Consider the following 22,835-nt stretch of genomic DNA (forward strand, 5'->3'; position numbering starts at 1 on the left):
TGGCCAGGTGTACAGCCACAGCAGGATGAGTGAGATTGTCTGGGAATGGCCAGGTGTACAGACACAGTTGGATGAGTGAGATTGTCTGAGAGTGACCCCGGTGTACAGCCACAGCTGGATGAGTGAGATTGTCTGGGACTCGGGTGTACAGCCACAGCAGGATGAGTGAGATTGTCTGGGACTGGCCGAGTGTACAGACACAGCAGTATGAGTGAGATTGTCTGGGAGTGGCTGGGTGTACAGCCACAGCTGGATGAGTGAGATTGTCTGAGAGTGGCCAGGTGTACAGCCACAGTTGGATGAGTGAGATTGTCTGAGAGTGGCCAGGTGTACAGCCACAGCTGGATGAGTGAGATTGTCTGGGAGTGGCCGGGTGTACAGCCACAGTTGGATGAGTGAGATTGTCTGGGAGTGGCCGGGTGTACAGCCACAGCAGTATGAGTGAGATTGTCTGGGAGTGACCGGGTGTACAGCCACAGCAGGATGAGTGAGATTGTCTGGGAGTGACCAGGTGTACAGCCACAGCAGGATGAGTGAGATTGTCTGGGAGTGACCAGGTGTACAGCCACAGCAGGATGAGTGAGATTGTGTGGGACTGGCCGAGTGTACAGACACAGCAGTATGAGTGAGATTGTCTGGGAGTGGCTGGGTGTACAGCCACAGCTGGATGAGTGAGATTGTCTGAGAGTGGCTGGGTGTACAGCCACAGCTGGATGAGTGAGATTGTCTGAGAGTGGCCAGGTGTACAGCCACAGTTGGATGAGTGAGATTGTCTGAGAGTGGCCAGGTGTACAGCCACAGCTGGATGAGTGAGATTGTCTGGGTGGCCGGTTGTACAGCAACAGCTGGATGAGTGAGATTGTCTGGGAATGGCCAGGTCTACAGACACAGCTGGATGAGTGAGATTGTCTGGGAGTGGCCGGGTGTACAGCCACAGTTGGATGAGTGAGATTGTCTGGGAGTGGCCGGGTGTACAGCCACAGCTGGATGAGTGAGATTGTCTGGGAGTGGCCGGGTGTACAGCCACAGTTGGATGAGTGAGATTGTCTGGGAGTGGCCGGGTGTACAGCCACAGCTGGATGAGTGAGATTGTCTGGGTTGCCGGGTGTACAGCCACAGCTGGATGAGTGAGATTGTCTGGGAGTGGCCAGGTGTACAGCCACAGCAGGATGAGTGAGATTGTCTGGGAATGGCCAGGTGTACAGACACAGTTGGATGAGTGAGATTGTCTGAGAGTGACCCCGGTGTACAGCCACAGCTGGATGAGTGAGATTGTCTGGGACTCGGGTGTACAGCCACAGCAGGATGAGTGAGATTGTCTGGGACTGGCCGAGTGTACAGACACAGCAGTATGAGTGAGATTGTCTGGGAGTGGCTGGGTGTACAGCCACAGTTGGATGAGTGAGATTGTCTGAGAGTGGCCAGGTGTACAGCCACAGCTGGATGAGTGAGATTGTCTGGGTGGCCGGTTGTACAGCAACAGCTGGATGAGTGAGATTGTCTGGGAATGGCCAGGTCTACAGACTCAGCTGGATGAGTGAGATTGTCTGGGAGTGGCCGGGTGTACAGCCACAGTTGGATGAGTGAGATTGTCTGGGAGTGGCCGGGTGTACAGCCACAGTTGGATGAGTGAGATTGTCTGGGAGTGGCCGGGTGTACAGCCACAGTTGGATGAGTGAGATTGTCTGGGAGTGGCCGGGTGCACAGCCACAGCAGTATGAGTGAGATTGTCTGGGAGTGACCGGGTGTACAGCCACAGCTGGATGAGTGAGATTGTCTGGGAGTGGCCAGGTGTACAGCCACAGCAGGATGAGTGAGATTGTCTGGGAATGGCCAGGTGTACAGACACAGTTGGATGAGTGAGATTGTCTGAGAGTGACCCCGGTGTACAGCCACAGCTGGATGAGTGAGATTGTCTGGGACTCGGGTGTACAGCCACAGCAGGATGAGTGAGATTGTCTGGGACTGGCCGAGTGTACAGACACAGCAGTATGAGTGAGATTGTCTGGGAGTGGCTGGGTGTACAGCCACAGCTGGATGAGTGAGATTGTCTGAGAGTGGCCAGGTGTACAGCCACAGTTGGATGAGTGAGATTGTCTGAGAGTGGCCAGGTGTACAGCCACAGCTGGATGAGTGAGATTGTCTGGGTGGACGGTTGTACAGCCACAGCTGGATGAGTGAGATTGTCTGGGAGTGGCCAGGTGTACAGCCACAGCAGGATGAGTGAGATTGTCTGGGAATGGCCAGGTGTACAGACACAGTTGGATGAGTGAGATTGTCTGAGAGTGACCCCGGTGTACGGCCACAGCTGGATGAGTGAGATTGTCTGGGACTCGGGTGTACAGCCACAGCAGGATGAGTGAGATTGTCTGGGACTGGCCGAGTGTACAGACACAGCAGTATGAGTGAGATTGTCTGGGAGTGGCTGGGTGTACAGCCACAGTTGGATGAGTGAGATTGTCTGGGAGTGGCCGGGTGTACAGCCACAGCAGTATGAGTGAGATTGTCTGGGAGTGACCGGGTGTACAGCCACAGCAGGATGAGTGAGATTGTCTGGGAGTGACCAGGTGTACAGCCACAGCAGGATGAGTGAGATTGTCTGGGAGTGACCAGGTGTACAGCCACAGCAGGATGAGTGAGATTGTCTGGGACTGGCCGAGTGTACAGACACAGCAGTATGAGTGAGATTGTCTGGGAGTGGCTGGGTGTACAGCCACAGCTGGATGAGTGAGATTGTCTGAGAGTGGCCAGGTGTACAGCCACAGTTGGATGAGTGAGATTGTCTGAGAGTGGCCAGGTGTACAGCCACAGCTGGATGAGTGAGATTGTCTGGGTGGCCGGTTGTACAGCAACAGCTGGATGAGTGAGATTGTCTGGGAATGGCCAGGTCTACAGACACAGCTGGATGAGTGAGATTGTTTGGGAGTAGCCGGGTGTACAGCCACAGTTGGATGAGTGAGATTGTCTGGGAGTGGCCGGGTGTACAGCCACAGCTGGATGAGTGAGATTGTCTGGGAGTGGCCGGGTGTACAGCCACAGTTGGATGAGTGAGATTGTCTGGGAGTGGCCGGGTGTACAGCCACAGCTGGATGAGTGAGATTGTCTGGGTGGCCGGGTGTACAGCCACAGCTGGATGAGTGAGATTGTCTGGGAGTGGCCAGGTGTACAGCCACAGCAGGATGAGTGAGATTGTCTGGGAATGGCCAGGTGTACAGACACAGTTGGATGAGTGAGATTGTCTGAGAGTGACCCCGGTGTACAACCACAGCTGGATGAGTGAGATTGTCTGGGACTCGGGTGTACAGCCACAGCAGGATGAGTGAGATTGTCTGGGACTGGCCGAGTGTACAGACACAGCAGTATGAGTGAGATTGTCTGGGAGTGGCTGGGTGTACAGCCACAGCTGGATGAGTGAGATTGTCTGAGAGTGGCCAGGTGTACAGCCACAGTTGGATGAGTGAGATTGTCTGAGAGTGGCCAGGTGTACAGCCACAGCTGGATGAGTGAGATTGTCTGGGTGGCCGGTTGTACAGCAACAGCTGGATGAGTGAGATTGTCTGGGAATGGCCAGGTCTACAGACACAGCTGGATGAGTGAGATTGTCTGGGAGTGGCCGGGTGTACAGCCACAGTTGGATGAGTGAGATTGTCTGGGAGTGGCCGGGTGTACAGCCACAGCTGGATGAGTGAGATTGTCTGGGAGTGGCCGGGTGTACAGCCACAGTTGGATGAGTGAGATTGTCTGGGAGTGGCCGGGTGTACAGCCACAGCAGTATGAGTGAGATTGTCTGGGAGTGACCGGGTGTACAGCCACAGCAGGATGAGTGAGATTGTCTGGGACTCGGGTGTACAGCCACAGCAGGATGAGTGAGATTGTCTGGGAGTGACCAGGTCTACAGCCACAGCAGGATAAGTGAGATTGTCTGGGAGTGGCCGAGTGTACAGACACAGCAGTATGAGTGAGATTGTCTGGGAGTGGCCGGGTGTACAGCCACAGCAGGATGTGTTGGTGCGGTGAGAAGAAAATGTAGTTGGTAAGAGCGCAGTGTAGAAGACAGCATGTGCATTTGTGTTGAAGATGTGTAGCGGAAAAGTAAGACAGCTGCAATGAATGAATTAAGTCGTCTAGTGGAGGAGCCTGAGATGTAAGTGTGGAACAGTATTAACAACTGAGGGAAGTAGTACAAATCCACCAGCTGTCGAGAGACATAGCGGAGGCAGCAGGGCTTGTAGTAAAAGCAGTGTTGTGGTAGGGTTGCAGGGTTGTAAGACTTGATGTTGTATCAATATGCTAATCTCCCCCCTCTCTCTCAGGTCTGGCTGTGATTCCACCTACTGCATTTTATATTGTATACTACTCTCACGCACATGTTCTTCCCTCCCCCAAATCCTACACCCCACGAAGCTCCCTCACCATGGTGCAATACGCCCTTCATATTCCCCCCTCCTTCCGGCCCACCAGCATTTACGCTCCTTCCTTCATCCTGCACCCAAACCCTCAGGTTCTACCCACCATCCCAATCTTCAACATGCTTTCCCTGTAATCAGATCACAGAACTTGCCACCAAAGATCACATACTTCCCCCACAGGAACACCCAGCACCCCCATCAATACTCTGTGCCCACACGGGGCAAACGCCAGTCCCCCGCCTCCGGTTTGCTGTTCCCTGCAGCTCTTGAAGGAGCTGTTCCTCCTTCTCCATACCCCTGGGCCATCCTGTGGGACCCAACAGTCACAGACGAGGATGGGGCTCAAAGCTCCGCTTCTTCCACTCCTCGGCCGTTCTACCATCAAGAGTGGGGCCTCTTGGAGCTTGGCGAGCCCGCGCGAGGATTGGACTTGAGAGGGGCTCCCACCACCCTGAGGCCCCACAATTTTCCTCCAAAAGACGAAGGTGAGCAGCAGCTGCTGGAAGTGTCAAAGGACAAGGCACCATATTCACCTAAAACATTTCTGTATCTCTTAACAGGAACAGATCCACAGCTGTACGTCACCATTGTCATCTCCGTGGTCATTGTATTAGTGGCTACTGGGATCATCATCAAGTTCTGGTAAGTGAACAACGAGAAGGTGAATGTAACAAGTCCATAATAATATATAATAACCAGTGGTGGCTCCTATCTTTAGAGTTGAGGGGGGCTGCAATGGCCCAGCTACTGCTATTTGCACATAGGGTCCTAGACCCGATAATTAGAATTTCTTATTTGCAGCAATAAGAAATGTTATATAGCCGGGGTGTGTGAAGCAACACCCACACAGACATGGGCTCTGAAGGTGGGGGGCCAGGCATGCACAGCAGGGGGAGTGGCAGCGACTTAGGTGAGTGGTGCATGGGTGAGTGGTGGCGCAATCATGGCCCCGCCCCAGTGCCAAGATTATAGGCATTGTAAAGCGGGGGGGTGGCGGGGCTATGATTATGCAATTCAGCGCGAATCGCGTCAAAACACCCCCACTCCAGGCCACCCACTTTTGCTTGGTAAGTGGGCGGCTGCAGGGGGTGTGAGTGGGATGCAGAGAGGTGCCTTGCCTACTCCTCCAGGCAGCCGGGAGCGCCAACCAATTTTAGGGAGCCTCCTGGCCGTTCCGTAGGCCAGTCTGAGGCAACTCCTCCTCATTTATCCCTGCAGGATGGTCCGAAGCTGTCTCCTGCTCCCTACCTGCACTGCACTAGTGAGTAGCGATCATACTCACAGGAGGAGGAGCTGGAGCTCACTGGAGGTGGCAGAGCAGTGGTCGATTTTTACTTGGGGAGGAGAGGGGGACCTGCAGTCCTCGGTAAAGTCCGCCACTGATAATCAATAGAGAGAGGGAGAGAGAGTCTTTATATATAGCTAACCAGAGAACAAGATGGTAACTAGCTCACAGGAGACTTCCCATTACTGTACAAGCATATATTGAAATATAGCACTCCAGTTGTGCAAACAAACAAAATAAATGGGGCAAAATGATTGTGGAACATGTAAAAATGTACATGTTTCTCTAGCCAACATATGCTGTATAGTTAAGCGGGGCCCATAACTTAAAAATTATTTATGCTTAATCAGTAATCACTGTGCAATTTACCAAAGTTTTAACTGAAATTGTCTATGCAGCACTCGGAAACACTCTCTGTATTGCAATGGTTGTTGCCATGGTTACATATTTTGAATGGTAGCAATTATTGATAGAAATGGGATGTCAAGCAGAAGTCCTGTTTACAGCACATGTGGTGATTACAGTAAGTTATAGTACCCACCAGTAGCTGGGTCCCCCTTTCCTCTTCCACCATTGTATGTGGAAAAAAGTTTTTATGCCCACCGATCTGTATTGTGCACCTTGTGGATTTAAATGTAAAATATTAAATAATATATACCTAATATTTTTCTACTGTATGATGCCCACAGCCCATTAGAGGCAGGATTGGCCACCTAGTTAGGACTAAAATATCTATAGATTCTGCAGACAGCCATTAGCCTCATTATCCCAATTTATGCCCATTAGACCTCCCCACATGCCATCAGACCTCTCCACATGTTCCATATATGTTCCTCAGACCTCCTCCATGCCACTAATATGACATCTGATCTCCTAACATGCCTCATGCACTTTACATGCCGATCAGACATCCCTCACATGCCACATACATGTCCATCATATCACCCCCACATGCCATCAGACCTCCCCACAAGCAACTTATGTGCCAATCAGAGCTCCCACATGCACTTTACATGCCAATCATACTTCCTCACATGCCCAATACATGCCCATTGGGCCTCCACACTAACCGGTGTAGAGAGCAGGAAGGCAGGGGTGCACACTTCATTCTCTTTGTCCAATGACTGGGTGAGCTGTGTGACCTCTATGCACTGGAGGTCACGTGATGCGGATGCATGTGCCGATCCATTCTAGCCAGCATCATGCCCCCAGCCACCGTGCCCGGTGCACCTTAGAGTAACCTCGGTTGTATGTGTCCTAGCCCACAGATGTTGCATGATAATTAAGTTCCTGCTCTGTCTACAAATAAGTGGTGATGCCATTACCATGACAATCACATTCTATTGTTGAGACTGCTGCTGTGTTAGCTAGTGAGATAAGTAATTACACTAGCAAAACTATATGGTTGTTAGGGACACTGAAAATGTTTTTATAAAAATAGTTTTAAATCCCACTTAGAGACATTCTGCTGTTCCATTTGTTCAGTGCTGCACAATTACTTCATTTCTTAATTGAATCGTTGTGTTGAAGTCCTTCCTGCTTCAAGGGCAAGGCTCTGTTTTATGGTTGGCCATTGATAGTAACCATTGATATATTGTTGGAGATGGTCAATGGTTTTACCATCGATGACAGAGGTCCAGTGGTGCACAGTTCGTAACTTTCCCCTTTGTGCACGCATGGTCACGGTCTCCTTTCCCCTATGGCTATGGTTTTACAATGACCATCTACGGCAAAACTTTGATGGACAACCCCACTCTAAGCCTGATTCAGCAGCGGACACAATTCTGCAATATCCGCAGATCAGGTGATTATTTGCCATTGCGCATGCGTTTAAGTCACACTGCGCACGCATGGCGATCGCTTTGCGATTACATACTCATATTATTATCATTAATTTATATGGCGCCACAAGTGTTCCGCAGCGCCTTACAATGTATGAAAACAAATAGGTGACAAAAGACTTACAGTACAATACAATACAATACAGGACAAGGAACATGGATAATATACATTGCTACATTAGCGACCATAACACCCAGATAAGCAGCAGAACATAAGCAACCAAGTGTTAGGTGCCCAAGTGGGGAGTAAAAAGTAGATGAAAGTAAAGAAGGGAGAAGCACAAGAGGGTAGAGGGCCCTGCTCGCAAGAGCTAATATTCATATAAGAGTCATTTGCAAGGGTAATTTCATGTGGTCAGCGTTTGGGGGTGGTAATGGGGGGCACCGTTTAAACCCCGTTCCGTGGGTGTGCATAAATGAGCCATTGCGATGGCGTTTGCAGCATGAGAGCTCTCTGCATGCGAGAAGAGCTGCAGTATTTGAGACAGGTCAGACAAGCCGCAATGGCCGCATGGGTGTCTGATCTGCGCCAATGTTACCGATGGTTACGCAGGTATGCAAGGCTGGACGCAGATGAGAAGGCAGCAGTGGGCGTCCCTGTGCCCGGGTAAGCTTTTACCCTGTTAGCATATTTTCGCAGCTGCATTACGTTCCAAATCGCAGCTGCGATCGCATTAGCGTCCTCTGCTGAATAAGGCCCTCGCTTCCCATGCCTGGAGAGAATAAACTAACGGCAGATGAAGTAGTCTCCACCCATTAGTAGAGTCAATTGTAGTCCTGATTGGGTGGCTCAGTGCAGGCTACCCCAGATTGACCACCCTGCTCAATCTCCCCTTGTATTGATTGTTATTCAAGTGAATATAGCAGGGGGACAAATGTATTTGATTCTTGATAAAAAGGGCTTGTAATAATAATAATAATAATAATAATGTTATCTATATATATATATATATATAGCGCTTTTCTCCTAAAAGGACTCAAAGTGCTTAGCCCATGTTGTGTGTGTAAAACACCTCTAAGTTAATTTGGTTTGTAGCAGCTCTTGTAAGAGCTATTAGAGCAATAATTATACCTACTAAAGTCCAGCTTCATGCATGTAAAGTATGATGCCCGCACTGGTTGTGTCCTGTGACCAACATATTATAGTGCACGCTTTAGTCCATTCCTTGGATGTCTTGCTTTAAGAGCTCTGCCACCTACCTAGAACTTAGACCTCATCCAATGTATGCATTCAGCCAGGGTAACCAGCAAAAAGGTGCTTCGGCTACACAAGTGATTTTAGGCGCAACATGAACATCCTGCAACTGGTGGGGCAGCACATCGCTGAGTAAGTGGCACCAGTGGGAGAGGTCAGTGACGAAATTCTACTGACATCTAGAGGAACCCAATAAAGCTAGTAGACAATGGTGTGGCAGAGTAACTCATCCTGTCAGTTTATGGTGGCAAAATGTTTGATAAACCCCATCAGCTGTCCAAAAACTAAATTTTGGGACACCCAAGTTACCAGAGAGAAGAGAAATTGCAGCACAGGGGAATCTGCATCTTGACCGTAGTTGCGGACCCCTGCAGGAGGAAAATTGACCTACAAACACCTCCTGGAGCCCAACACCAGGTTTTCTCCATGGCTGGAGCTGAATGCACTTGCCCTTCCTGCTGTTGACAATTGGGAAAACTGCTGGATGCCACACTCTATTGTTTTAATTCCTGCAAAACCATATTTTAGTGGCATTACCCTTTGATTTGAAAACCGACAGATGCATTTTGAGAGCTGGGGGGTCTATGAGCAGTGGGCTCCCCCAAAACATGTTCCCGGTAGCGCCACCTTTCCAGTGATATATTCAGAAAGATGGTGCATGCAAGAGAGCAAAGACAGAACTAGCTTTTGTGCAGTTGGCACATAAGTAGGGGAAGGATTTTGGGGGGCACAGCACTGGCAGCACCAGTGGCAAATTAGTCGGAAGTGTGCAGCGTAGGGCTCTCCTGGATCTATGGACCTGTGTGCAACACACAATTGCACCCATGTTAGCTCCGCCACTGAAAACTGAAAACTCCATCCCAGTCATCATTCTAGAGACAGATCCATTTTTCTGGAGATGAGCTGGCAGTAGCAGCAGCTTCTTTGATGAATTACTATATCCATGACAATTCTTGAGAAGCAGGATTTGCCTGTTACGTTAATAGGACAAGCCACTTTTGGAGGAGAACCTTTTACCCTCACTTTAGAAGATTGGCGATTTGGTGAGAGGCCAGAATTCTATTCTACACGCACTGCTTGGTGAGAGGGGCGTTTACATTCGAGGTTTTCTTTGTCCAACATTACACAGCGCACTTCCTATATGGCCTGGAGTTTAATCAGCACAGAAAGAGTGAAAAGAAAATCATAGGCAAACATTGTACGACATAATATTTGATAACCTTTGAGCATATATTTGCAAAACCCGCCCCCAAATAACGACCAAATGTGCGATTTGCAAAATGCACCCAGTTATGGTAAATAAATAATTGCAGGCCATTATGCACTGCTAATTGTGGTACCTCTGAGTGGCTTCCTGCTGTGTCCTTCAATACCCTTACTGCGTGACTTCCTCTCCAGCAGAGCAGAGGAATATTGCTTCCCCCCACAGAACAAATTACATTACAAACACACTCCGCTCGGACGTGACCTTGCATCCGAGATGCTCGTATTTTAGAAGTGAATTCACTATTATGTCACCATATTAGGCAGTGCTGTACAGAGGATATTCATCATTCACATTATGGCATGTCCTATTGGAGATTACAGTCTATGCTCATTAACAGAAACACACAGACACCAGAGCCCATTTTAAACGACAGCTGACTAATCGGTCTATGTTTTGGGGCACCTTTGGGAAACCTATGCAAGCACTGGCAGGACATACAAGCTGCTAACAGATAGGACCCTGGTTGAAATTGAACTTAGGACCCCAGAGCAGTGAGGCCACTGTACTGCTGCTATAACTTACAATTTTTCAGGGGATCAGTCGAAGGAAGAGGAAAAAACAGGGATTATATTGGTGTTGGAGGAAGAGATATTTTTTATACCTCACAAAACTCTACATGGACAATTATGTTCCCCTGTCAATCGCAATCATATTGTCTAGTTATTCTCGTCACTTTACTGAGGGTTGCATCAAGGTAAACAAAGCAAGACTATTGTAACCATTGAGCAAAGTCCATATGTATAGTCAGTCTGTCACTTTTATAAACACTTAGCATTTGCGCCAGAGATCAGGTCTTCTCTTCCATTATTAAAGGGACGCATATTGCACCTTCCAGTTACATTCCGTCGGACAAGTGTATTTTCTAGGCTCACTTTGCCATATGTAATAAACAAAACAAACAACAGCCTTCAAACACAAAAAGTTATAACGTAATAAAGACAAATCTAATGTCCTTTCCTACTTTGAGAAATTAAGTTATGTAATGGGGGGTATCCACTCAGCGATATACAAACGACAACACGATTGCGACATTGCTGTCGTGCTCTCGTTTGTATAGCTAGTGATGTGCCTAGACTGAACGTCCACTCGTTCAGCCCCGGCACAGCCCTCATCCCCGCACATGCAAATCCTAAACTAAGCAATATATTGGGAGAAAATGGAAAGGTTTAATGAAAGAGGTGGTTCTAGGGGGAAGGAGGCTGGACTCTGACAGGATACAGGACTCTTGATGGAGACTGGACTCTGTTATGCTAGCAGTTGGCTAGAATCTGCCAAGAGGCTGGATGCTGGTAGAAGGCTGGACCTCTGGACACTGGCAGCAAGCTTGACTCTGGACAGACCCTGGTAGGAAGCTGGACTCTGAACGCTGGTAAGAGGCTGGACTCTGGAAGGAGGCTGGATTCTGGTGTTTGAATTTATACTTTTGCACAGCACCTTCATATTTTTCAGGCTCCCCACAAAATTATCTGCAGATCTATATTATCTCGCTGTCTCCAGATACAGGAGAGTAAATACCTACTTGAATCTGTGTGCACCATCTTGACCAAGGGATAAATTTACTAAAGGTTGGTTTGTGGTCGTTTTCTAAACTGTTTGTGTCTAAAAAATGGCTATTTATCATCCGACAAGGTTTCAGCTTCAATTGAATGTTAATTGGGGGAACTTTTTGTTTTTTTCTTTAACTATTTATTTTTCTATTGCTTTTACGCCTAAGAAGCCTGCACATATCATAGTGATCTGTGCAGTGCTCCTCCCAAATTTGCCTGCCACAGGCAGGTCCTTTGTTTGGGCGGGTTTCCCGTAGTTTTGCCGGGACACCTATTTATTTAAACTGCCGTCAGTTTTAAAACCGACCTTTAGTATATGTGTGGATCCTATTCTTTTCTAAGTGAAAGTATAAATTTTTGTCCCAGTATTCCAAAGTCTTTTTTTTTTGTTTGTTTTTGGTGGGTGCTGACTTTAGTAAATGGCCGGGTTTTGGTCGGTTTGCAAAATCTACGGAAGATCGACCAAAAACACAAAACTGACCTATAGTAAATAAACCCCCAAGTTTGCAGACAAACTAGAGGCTGTTGCACCAGCTCACATATAATGTTTTCAAAAGGATAAATATCCAATAATAACTTAACTCAACCTAACTCAATTTAAAAAAAAAACCAAAAAAACCTTTATTACACTTGTAAAAAATATATCGATGAGCGCTGTGGTGTAAATCATATGTATATGTAAGCCAAGTAAAATGCACAACACATAAAAACTTTATAATAAATAAAATAATAAAAACAATTTAAAAATATTTTCTTTCCTTTGACATGTTTAAAGCTCTTTTTGTGCACAACTGGTGTGGAGCACAAATAGACTGACAGCTCCAGGTATTGTGGGATAGGCAATGAGGGTACTCTCCCCATGCTTACCATGACTCTTCATTTCCCTCCGGTAGTCAGCTGCGTGACGTCAGGCGATTTCCAATGCAGTGTTCAACTGCCGCCTGTCAGTAGTCTTGGTGGTTCTTGTTGCCGGACTGCTGTAAACGAGCGGCTCCCTTCTCAGTCTGTGTTGCTGACCGCTGTGTCCCGGCGGAGGACCGATGATGGTCAACTAACTGTAGAGCGGCCACTGATTGGCTCCGGCTCCTGACCGACTGACCAGCCCATGTGGGAACTGTGAGAAGCCGGAGCCAATCAGTGGCCGCTCTACAGTTAGCGGCCGCTGATTGGCTGCCAGCTCCTGACAGTGCACACTAAGCAGTCAGGAGCCGGGTAGCGGTGTATGTGGTCACACACATACTGTACACCACTAATGTATGTGTCCGGTCTGGGTCACTCGGTTTGTTTTTTTTGACAAGACCTGGGGATACTACGGAGACCGGCGCCAGGATGTAGGTGAGTATTGTTTTGTTTTTTTTCCCAGGTACTCCCAGTGGATTCTATCTACGGGACAAGCAGACGTGAACATCTGGCAGCAGGTAAGTACTGTATGTGTGAGTGGGACAGGTGTATGTATTAAAGTTATACTGTATACAATGTGTATGTACTGATGTTATTTAACTATTTATTTTTCAGTGGGGGTACGGGTGTCGGCTACCTGCTGGCACTTGTAATTCCACAAGTGCAAAAGGGCAGGCATGCTGGCAACTGTAGTTCCACTGTAAAATACAATAGTTTTTAACTATTTCCCCTATTATTACCCCCATACCCACAACCCAGGGGTGTGGGGAAAAGCCCCGGACTTCAGACTAAGCCTGTAGTTTCGGGAGAGGGGGGGAACACCTTCTTGTGGGGGTCCACACCTACTCTGAGATCCCTGGCTTAGCCTGACCAGCTTGGGGTGTAAATGCTTTGGCTGGGGAGACCCGGTGATAGGGTCTCCCAGCTGTGGCATTACACCCTGGTCGGTTTGGGTCCGGTGCTGGTTTTAAATATAGGGTGACCCCTACGCATTTTTTTCCCCCCTATACTTAAAACCATTGGCCCTGCAGCCAGGTGCTGGTTCATAAATTCCGGGTGAACCTTACATTTTTTCCCCCCGTAATTTTAGGAACCATGACAGGCTAAGCAGCCCGGGGCTGGTTATGCTTTTGGGGGGGGGACCCTACGTAATTTTTTTTAAAGATTTAACCCTTTTTCTTACAGGGACAACACACAAGCAGCCTTTACATATCTCACAGATATGTGCAGGCTGCTTGTTCAGGAGAGTTAGGCAGAGAGAAGACGCTGCAATCTCAGGTGAGTAATCTCCTTCAAAACTTGCTACTCGCGGGAGATATCTCGATCTGCTTCACCATTGGCCAACTCACTCTCAGCTAACTCACTTCTTAGTACATTTGTGAGTTTCAGGAGCCTCAATTCACCCGAGTTTCGGCGATGCTAATCGAATTGAAAAAAAAAACTTGATCAGACTCGATTCTTAAGGCGGGTATCCACTTGCCGAGTAAAATGAGCGATTGAACGATAACGATATCGTTCAATCGCTCAATAATCGTTCACAAATCGGGCATAAAAATGTCGAAAACGACCAGCGATGCAAGCTCCCGCTGGTCGTTTTCGACATCAATCATCACCTGAACGTGCTGGTCAATCAGCCGATAATGACAGATTGAGAGCATGTTCAGGGATGAGGGAGGGTGTCTGCACTGAACTACACATCATTCAATGTAGGCACTGCAGGGGAAGAGGAACGACTGTACGTTTACAATCTTGTAATCGTACTTTCGTTCCACTATCTGCTAGTGGATACGCAGCTTTTGTAAATTTACCCCTATGTCTCTAGGGGTGGTCCTTTTATCCAGCTCCAAATGGCTACTTTTTTTGGTTGTTGGTTAAAAACTTTATTGATACTTTGTAATTAAAACATGTTTGTTTCCAGACTGATGAGTGCATTTCTTCAGGCTTACTATATGCATATAAAGTGAATATATGTATGCTGCTTCTGTGTTTTTAGACCTTTTGTCTACATTACATTAAGTTTATGCAAAGAGTCAATATTTGCAGCGTTTTTCAAGACCTCTGCAGTTCGCCCTGGCATGCTGTCAATCAACTTCTAGGCCACATACTGGGGGCCACACCCCCTTGGCTGAGAAGTAACCCCACACATGAATGGTCTCAGGATGCTTTACTGTTGGCATGACACAGGACTGATGGTAGCGCTCGCCTTTCCTTCTTCGGACAAGCGTTTTTTCCAGATGCCCCAAACAATCTGAAAGGGGATTCATCAGAATAAAATAACTTTACCCCAGTCCTCAGCAGTCCAATGTTTTTCCTGGAGAGAAGTGGCTTCTTTGCTGCCCTTCTTGACACCAGGCCATCCTTCAAAGTCTTCGCTGCACTGTGCTTAGAAGATGCACTCACATCTGCCTGCTGCCATTCCTGAGCAAGCTCTACACTGGTGGTGCCCCGATCCTGCAGCTGAATCAACTTTAGGAGACAGTCCTGGCACTTGCTGGACGTTCTTGGGCACCCTGAAGCCTTCTTCACAACTATTGAACCTCTCTTTTTGAAGTTCTTGATGATCCGATAAATGGTTGATTTAGGTGCAATCTTACTAGCAGCAATATCCTTTCCTGTGAAGCCCTTTTTGTGCAAATCAATGATGACTGCACGTGTTGCTTTGAAGGTAAGCATGGTAAACAGAGGAAGAACAATGATTTCAAGCTCCACCCTTCTTTTAAAGCTTCCAGTCTGTTATTCTAACTCAATCAGCATGACAGAGTGATCTCCAGCCTTGTCCTCGTCAACACTGTCACCAGTGTTAAAGAAGGAATCACTGACATGACATCAGCTGGTCCTTTTGTGGCAGGGCTAAAATTCAGACCCGCACACTAGGCTGCGTTAGCACGCAGCCAGACGATTTTTGCGCATGTGTACGTTTGACAGTGCGTGAACTAGTCTATGCGATCGGGAAGCGTTCGCTCGCTGCACATAGACAGCTCACTAGCTAGATTGACAGGACAAGCAGGTTGTGGGTGGTGATAGGGGATGGTCCATGAAAACGGGGGAGTGGTAGTGCGAACGCAGGCGTGCCTGAGCGTCTCAACGCCGTTTCAGAGGTGTGCTTATATAAGACGCAGCGTCATAGTACACGTCACATTGTTAAAAAATCACACTGAATCACTCGCAGTGCTTGCGGTAGGGTATGGTCAGCCACAAGTGCTTCGATCGCTTCCGATGGTACTCGATGTTACCGATGGTTGCATACACTTCCTGGACATGACGTGGGAAAGTGGGCATCGTAAGACAGGCTGGTGGGCGTCTGCATACACAGCACGATCGCACGCTAAGACATAGTGGGCGTGCCATTGACTTGCCGTGCGATCTCGGATTTGCATACTTTCGCTGCGTGTGAACGCATCTAGCGGGCGAGTCTGAATCGAGCCCTAAGTTCATTGTCATGGCAAAGAGGGACTCTGTAATTCATCTGATCACTCTTCATGACATTCTGGAGTATATGCAAATTGCCATCATAAAAATTGAAGCAGCAAACTTTGTGAAAACCAATACTTGTCTCATTTTCAAAACTTTTGGCCATGGCTGTATATATTGTACAAACTCACATAGTAAAATAGAGTAAAATAATAATATGGTGTGTAATGAAAAAAAATGTGCAAATGTGTGCAAAATATACAATATGTATATTTTGTAAAATGTTATATAAAAAGAGTATGTGTAAAAAATTTGCAAATGTGTGCAAAATTCGCAAATATGTATATTTTGTGCAGAGTAAAATGATGATATGGTGTGTAATGAAAAAATGTGCAATTGTGTGCCAAATACGCACTGTATATATTTTATGAAATATATAAAATAGATTAAGTGGTGTATAATGATATTAAAAAATTATTAAAAACAGGGTGCATAATATCTACATATGCCACAGTATGGCGCATATGACAGTTATGATGCTCGGCGGTCACATAGATGTATACTGTACGCTTCCATGTACAACATCCACCTTACGCTTTTATCTCCTCTTCCTGCAGTTGTGAGCGCAGACAGAAGCGGAGGCACCATCGCAATGACCGGTGCCCTTTACCAGAAGAGGGAAGCTTGCAGCCCCTCACCGACCTCTCCCCAGACACTGACATCCCTGGGCTGCATCCTCTAAAACTTGGGGACTTCAAAAGTGGCCTAGATGATAGAGGCGTCCCCTGCAGGACGAGCAAGTAAGGAAAATGTCTATTAGGTCCCCCATAAATGTCACCTGTTTCTATGCCCATACCTAGAAATTGTCCCCTATTTATACTTTTCATAGAATGTAGGTTTTATAGAGGTTGTATTAGGGAATTACAGAACCACAAAACCCCCAAGCTATAACTCATGAGGGTAAAATAAATTGGTCAATGTTAACGACTTGTATAACCTCCTGATTTAAATAAAGACACTTGAAGATCCCCCTACATCATCGGGACAGTGTCCTAATGGGATAGACTACAAGTCAAGAAGCTTACACTTAGAGGCATCTAGCTCCCAACATGGCCGCCTGCTGGTAAGGAGTACAGTGGGATTATTTAGTAAGTATAAACACTTTAGTTATTACAAGTAGATTTTTAAAATCAGTAATACACATTGTTTAATACATACTTGTCACTACATTTATTCTTCTGTCTCCGGAGTAGGGTTGGTCATTGATCATCCACGTTTAGCAATCCGATGGCTACTGGCGGCCTTAGGCTGCTTGTCATTGATGGCTTCACACCGATGGTTACAAAACATTGACCATCGAAAAGGAAAGTTGTCGATGGGCAACCCTATTCCAGAAGCAAACTGAGGGTGGACACTATGACACAATTTGTCGAGAACCACGTTATCACGTTCCCCATCCTGCCAATTTCCCTAAGAAGTGGTCGGGATCCCCAATCTTCCAGAGGTCTTTAAGACTACCCAAGAATTATGGGTCTCCCAGATGTTCTGAGAGAGTGGGTAAGTTGGCTTTCATATATGAATGCTAGGTGCTAGCTTTACTTCCTCTTTAACAATGGTTCTTCCATATCTGAGAGTTGATTTGTGGAAAAATGATTAGCTATAAAGAAGCAGGGAATCCATAGTTCTGCTATAATAACCTATCCCATAGGGTCACTGTGCTGTGCCCATGAGCAGGGGAGGTGAAGTGCAAGTGTTCCACAAGTACCGTTGTCACATCAAGAAAGTGTATATATGGACTGTGCATTTCTCGTTATTTTAGGAATTTAGGACATTAACTGTAATTCAAAATGAGTGCTCATCAAACCTGTCACAGGCATAGAACTAAGCGAGCAACAGGTATTCCTCAACTCTGTGGTGCAATGAATGCTCCCAGCCTGTAAAAAGGGAAATTTGAATTTCAAGATTGGGATTTTTTAATGCTCAGGGAAGGGGGGTTATATATGGAGGTGTCTCTGATTATGACCATATGTGATCTACTCTATCTAGTCCTCCTGTAGCCATGTGTTGTAGATATATTGTACAAATAGCACATTCACTGGAAGCATCACACAATAAAGATGATCTGCTGGAGACTGATGGTCCACAAGGTGAAGAAGAGTCTAGGAGATAGCTGGTGGGTCACTATAAACTACAAGTAGTGGGTTTCCTGCACATAATTTTAGATACCATAATGAAATATTGCCATTGTGTCAATAAGTTGTTCGGTTCATCTTTTCACTACAGATAGGTGTAATAGATTATTATTTTCAATTATATCAACCGGGGTGCTACCTTCAGCTCTAAGACATGTATCTATAGACTAAGTAGTAAAAAAGGAGAGTTATGGTAAAACTTACCCTTGTTAACTCTCTTTCTACTTCAGGGTCCACAGGGTTGACCTTGGGGTATAGCTGGATCTGGATCCACGGGCACCACGCAGTTAAAGCTTTTCTGCTCCCACGATGCACTTGGGTCCATCCTCCTCTATACCCCGCCCCCGAGCCACAGCACCTCAGTTTTAGCTGGTGCCTGGCCGGAGTCGGGTCACCCTGGAGCAGTGGGGCTGCATAAGCAGCCCCTAAGCTTTGCTTTAATTTTTTTTAAAGATTTTATTATTTTAATTTTTTACTATCTTCAGAGCGGCAGCATAAGACTGTCCATCTGGACGTCCATGCTGCCGCTCCAACAAGCCCCGCTGGCGCTGCAACGCCGGTACTGATCCGGGGATCGCAGCAGGACCCCGGAGTCAGTGCTAGCGTGGCTAGTCTTTATGCTGCCGGTCTCTGGGGACAGACCGGCGGCGCTAGTAGCGGCGGCGGGCTCCCCCCTCTGTGGATTACCCCGCGTGTCCGCTGGACCACCAGGAGCTTGAGCGGCTCCTCCCCTCAGCCCAGCGCGCCTTCTCTCAAGCGTGCTGGCGTCGCTGGGCTGTGCTCTCTCGGCCACTCCTCCTCAGAGCTCTCCGGCGGCCATCTTCCCAGGCAGCAACGCAGAGCTCCCAGGCAGGCTTCCAGTGGACCGGTCCCCCTGCGTACCTCTCCCCTGATCAGGACAGTGTTCGCAGCGCTATAGCCCTCCCAGACACTGAATCTGGGAGGTTGATTGTAGCTGAAGGTGCAGTGAGTATAACTTCCTGCATGGTATGTGACTTTTGCTAGTGCTGCTGTCTGTGCTTTTTCTACTTACTGTCAGCGTTTTACCTATCCCTTTCCTTCTCCTACGGCCCACAGGTGCGTGGGGGAGGGGTGTTCTTTCTGTGTACTTCACTTATATAGATCTACGTATTTGTGAGGTCCGTCACATACAGCGGTGTGCTACTCAGTACCAGATTGTGGGCTGTTTGTGTTGCATACTTGGGAGTGCGTGGGTGTTATACGCCTTACCTCGTTTCGATGAGACACTTTTATTGCAAAAAATTTTGTGTCATGTCTGATGAGGAGAATGAGCGCTCCGTGGCTCCTGTGTTGGTTTCCTGCCGACGCTGTTCGGCAGGAGTTGACGGGGCGGATTTGTCTCAGGACGGTCTGTGTGGGCGGTGCCAGTTGGTACTTGGACCTTCTAAACCCCCGGTAGCGCAGGATCCTCCGTGGGCGATGTTTACACAAGTGCTGGCGTCGATCGCGGACCGACTTGCAGTCCCGACTGCGGCCCCTTCTAGGGCGTTGCCCCAGCCTACCATCCCCCGTTCCCCGGGTGTGACGCGTCTGGTACAGTCTCCTCCCGGGTCTCAGACTGTGGGTCCTTATGCGGGTTTGCCGGTCTACGTGCAATCCCCCACGGTGCCGCAGCAGTCGATGGTACCTTTTCAGGGCTATCCTCAGGCAGTACCCCCGCCTTGGGTGGACGTCCTCTCCAGCTCTGTTCAGAGCCTGGCGGCTTCGTCATCGGCTTTTCAATCTATGTTGCACAGTGATTTGCCCCCTCGGGCGTCCAAGCGTTCCGGCTTCACTGGCGGCTCAGTTCACGGACACGGATGTGTCTTCGGATGACGGGGAGATCCATGAAGACTCTGACTCGGATGCCGGGGCCCAGGAGGTGGAGGCTAAGTCACATTGAGTAGGATGTGCCGGCCCCCAGGTCAAAGTACCCAAATTTTAAAAAGGCCAAAGTAGCTTTGACGGTTTTTCCCGTCCGATCAGTTGACGGATCATATGGCAGGGGCCTGGCAGTTGCCCAGCAAGAGGTTCCAACCGCAGAAGCGGTTGGCTTCGAACTATCCGTTTCCGGAGGTTCATTGCAGGAAGTGGGAAACTCCTCCCGCGGTGGATTCCCACGTTACCCGCTTAATTAAAAGCGCTACGCTGCCTTTGCCGTCAATCTCCTCCCTGAAAGATCCCACGGACAGGAAGGTGGAGTCTATCTACTCTCTCTCGGGGGCGGTGGTCTGTCCGTCCATCTCTTGGGTGGCTAAGGCCATCGAGAGCTGGGCCAATGCTTTGGAGGATACCTTTCCGGAAGATGCTCCGGAGATCCAGAGAGCGTTGATAGGTCAAATGAGGGATGCGGCTTCCTACATTGGGGAAGCATCGTTAGATGCAAGCCTGCTGACCTCTCGGGTGTCGGCTGCAGCTGTGTCGGCCCGTCGGTCCTTGTGGCTGAGGTCTTGGAGAGCTGACGCTGACTCCAGAAAGGGGCTGGAGGCCTTACCTTTTAATGGGGAGTTGCTTTTTGATCCAGACTTGGACAAAATTGTGGACACTCTGGCTAAATCTAAGTCAGCCTTCCTCCCTTCGGCTTCTGCACCTACCAAGGTTCGGAGTTCTGCTTTTCGGTCCTTTCGGGTTCAGGGCAAGGCCAAAGGTCAGTCCTTCCCGAGGCAGTCGACGACCAAGGCCGCTTCTAAGCCCAAGAAACAGGCCTGGAGTGCCAGGCACCCTTCTTCCAAGCAGGAAGATAAACCTTCTGCCTGATGGGACGGGCCTCCCTCTGGGGGACCACAGAGTGGGAGGCCGACTATTTCTATTTGCCCAGTGCTGGCACAATACCACCACGGATGCCTGGGTTCGAGAAGTGGTCTCCCAGGGGTACACCCTGTCTTTTCGGCACAGACCGCCCCACCAGTTTTTCTGCGCGAGTCCTTTTCCTGTCGCCCCCCTTTTCTGATTTTTCACCAGGACAGAGCGGTGCTCCGCACTCGTCCTGAGTTTTTGCCCAAAGTGGTTTCCAAGTTCCACATTAATCAGGAGCTTGTCGTGCCAGCTTTTCAGTCACCTGATCTTTCCGCTGGTGAGGCTTCCTTAGATGTAGTCCGGGCACTTAGAATCTACGTGGACCGGACTGCTTCGGTTAGGAAGTCTGATTCTTTGTCCTCTTCGGTTTTCACAAGAGGGGTTGGCCTGCCAACAAGCAGACGTTAGCCCGTTGGCTTCGTTCAGTTATTTGTGAGGCTTATGCACAGGAGGGTTTACCTGTGCCAGCCTCTGTTAAGGCTCATTCCACACGTTCTGTGGGTCCCTCTTGGGCTGCTAGACGTGGCGCCTCCGCTGTTCAGCTGTGTAAGGCGGCCACTTGGTCTTCCATTCAAAAGTTTTTGAGGTTCTATGCGTTTGACACCTTCGCCTCTCAGGATGCATCCTTGTGTCTGACTCCGTGGGAAATGGAGTCGAATATACAATGGCCCTGGAGGAAGCACTTCTAAATAGAAGTGTCAGCGAGGAGGGAGAGGAGGACCCTTTGAGGCCAATTGCTGGAGACAGATCCAAATAGCAATCCGGAGGGTTCTTGGACACTCTCTTGCGTCGAGGAGGTGAAAACCTTGCACACAGGAAAAATGTTCCGTACACTGTTGCAGAGAGGGAGTAAGTAAATTGCACACAGGCTAGGTAACAATCGCACTGCTGTGGTGAGAGATAGTAATCGTCCAGCACACAGGTAAGATGATCAGTACACTGTTGCAAAGGATGTCAGCAATAATCCACAAAAGACACAGGAGAACCTGGAACGAGGTAGCAGCAAAGAAGCACTCGTTGCGACAACGTTGCACAGGCAACTTCCTGTGATCTGGAGTCTGGCTTTATCCCCAGCAGTAGCAGATCATTGGTGTATAGCGTCACCAGACCAGCAGCTGCTACCATTGGGTATGGAGTCGTCAGATGATGCAGACTGTCATAGCTGCATCCATGTTGGCAACCGCAAAAACCAGGCATGGAGCAAACTAAGGCAGTTCACATGGCACTAAGCAGAATACTCAGCGCGTTACTCTCCGCCGCACCTGACGTCTGACCACATGGGAGATCAGGGGAAGCCGGCGCAGAGGTGAGCAACGGCCAATCCTAGGCCGCAACCTGACTGTACGTCTACCCATGGGGGAGGCAAAGGATTCGCAGGGAATACCTGCTGTGGCCATCCCATAGGGGGAGCTACCACAGGGACCGCTAGGTGGTCCACAATTTTTGTTAACACCTATGAAAAAGCCCAGGGAGGGTCTTGAGGACAGGATGCCGGGGTTGAGGGGCCAGGTGCCGTATAACAAGATGCACATAGACCATCTTGAATGAAATCCTCTGAAGCTAAGCCTGCTAAACAGGACTTGCAAGACACCAGAGTGGGAGCAGCAGGCTGCTTGTAATTCTTGCTTTTGCTAGACATAGCTGCAAGGATAATTGTAGCAGACAATCTGATATACAGTATGTTATAGCCCTCACAACTATAGGTAGATGTGAGGTACAATAAACCCCTTGTACCTCAGTATTCCAGGGTTATAATGAAATAAAGGAAAAGGTATAAGCTGACAGCTGTGAAAAAATAAACAGACAGCAGCGCTAGCACAAGTCACATACAATGCAGAATATACAATATAACTGCAGTGGGCACTAGGAAATAGCACTGTATAACCTGGCCTTTGGGAGAGGTATACAGGGAGACCGGACCCATCGTTCCCGACCTGAATGCAGAAAATGGCTGCCGTGAGTATCAGGGGGGGCGGAGGGTGAGAGAGGAGC

At 48.4% G+C, this 22,835-nt stretch overlaps 1 protein-coding gene across 2 annotated transcripts in view; it reads left to right on the forward strand.

The window, feature by feature from the left end:
- PIANP (PILR alpha associated neural protein) overlaps positions 1-22,835 on the forward strand; it is a 43,041-nt gene that overhangs the window by 16,439 nt on the left and 3,767 nt on the right. For both annotated transcript variants that reach the window (XM_088480894.1, XM_088480895.1), the window contains exons 3-5: positions 4,314-4,894; positions 4,970-5,051; positions 16,473-16,655. In XM_088480894.1, coding sequence (XP_088337020.1) covers positions 4,314-4,894; positions 4,970-5,051; positions 16,473-16,655 — 846 coding nt within the window. The remainder of the gene's footprint in view (positions 1-4,313; positions 4,895-4,969; positions 5,052-16,472; positions 16,656-22,835) is intronic.

The sequence above is a fragment of the Taudactylus pleione genome, unplaced genomic scaffold (assembly GCF_031769625.1).
Source record: "Taudactylus pleione unplaced genomic scaffold, aTauple2 ptg000258l, whole genome shotgun sequence".
Taxonomy (NCBI): Eukaryota; Metazoa; Chordata; class Amphibia; order Anura; family Myobatrachidae; genus Taudactylus; species Taudactylus pleione.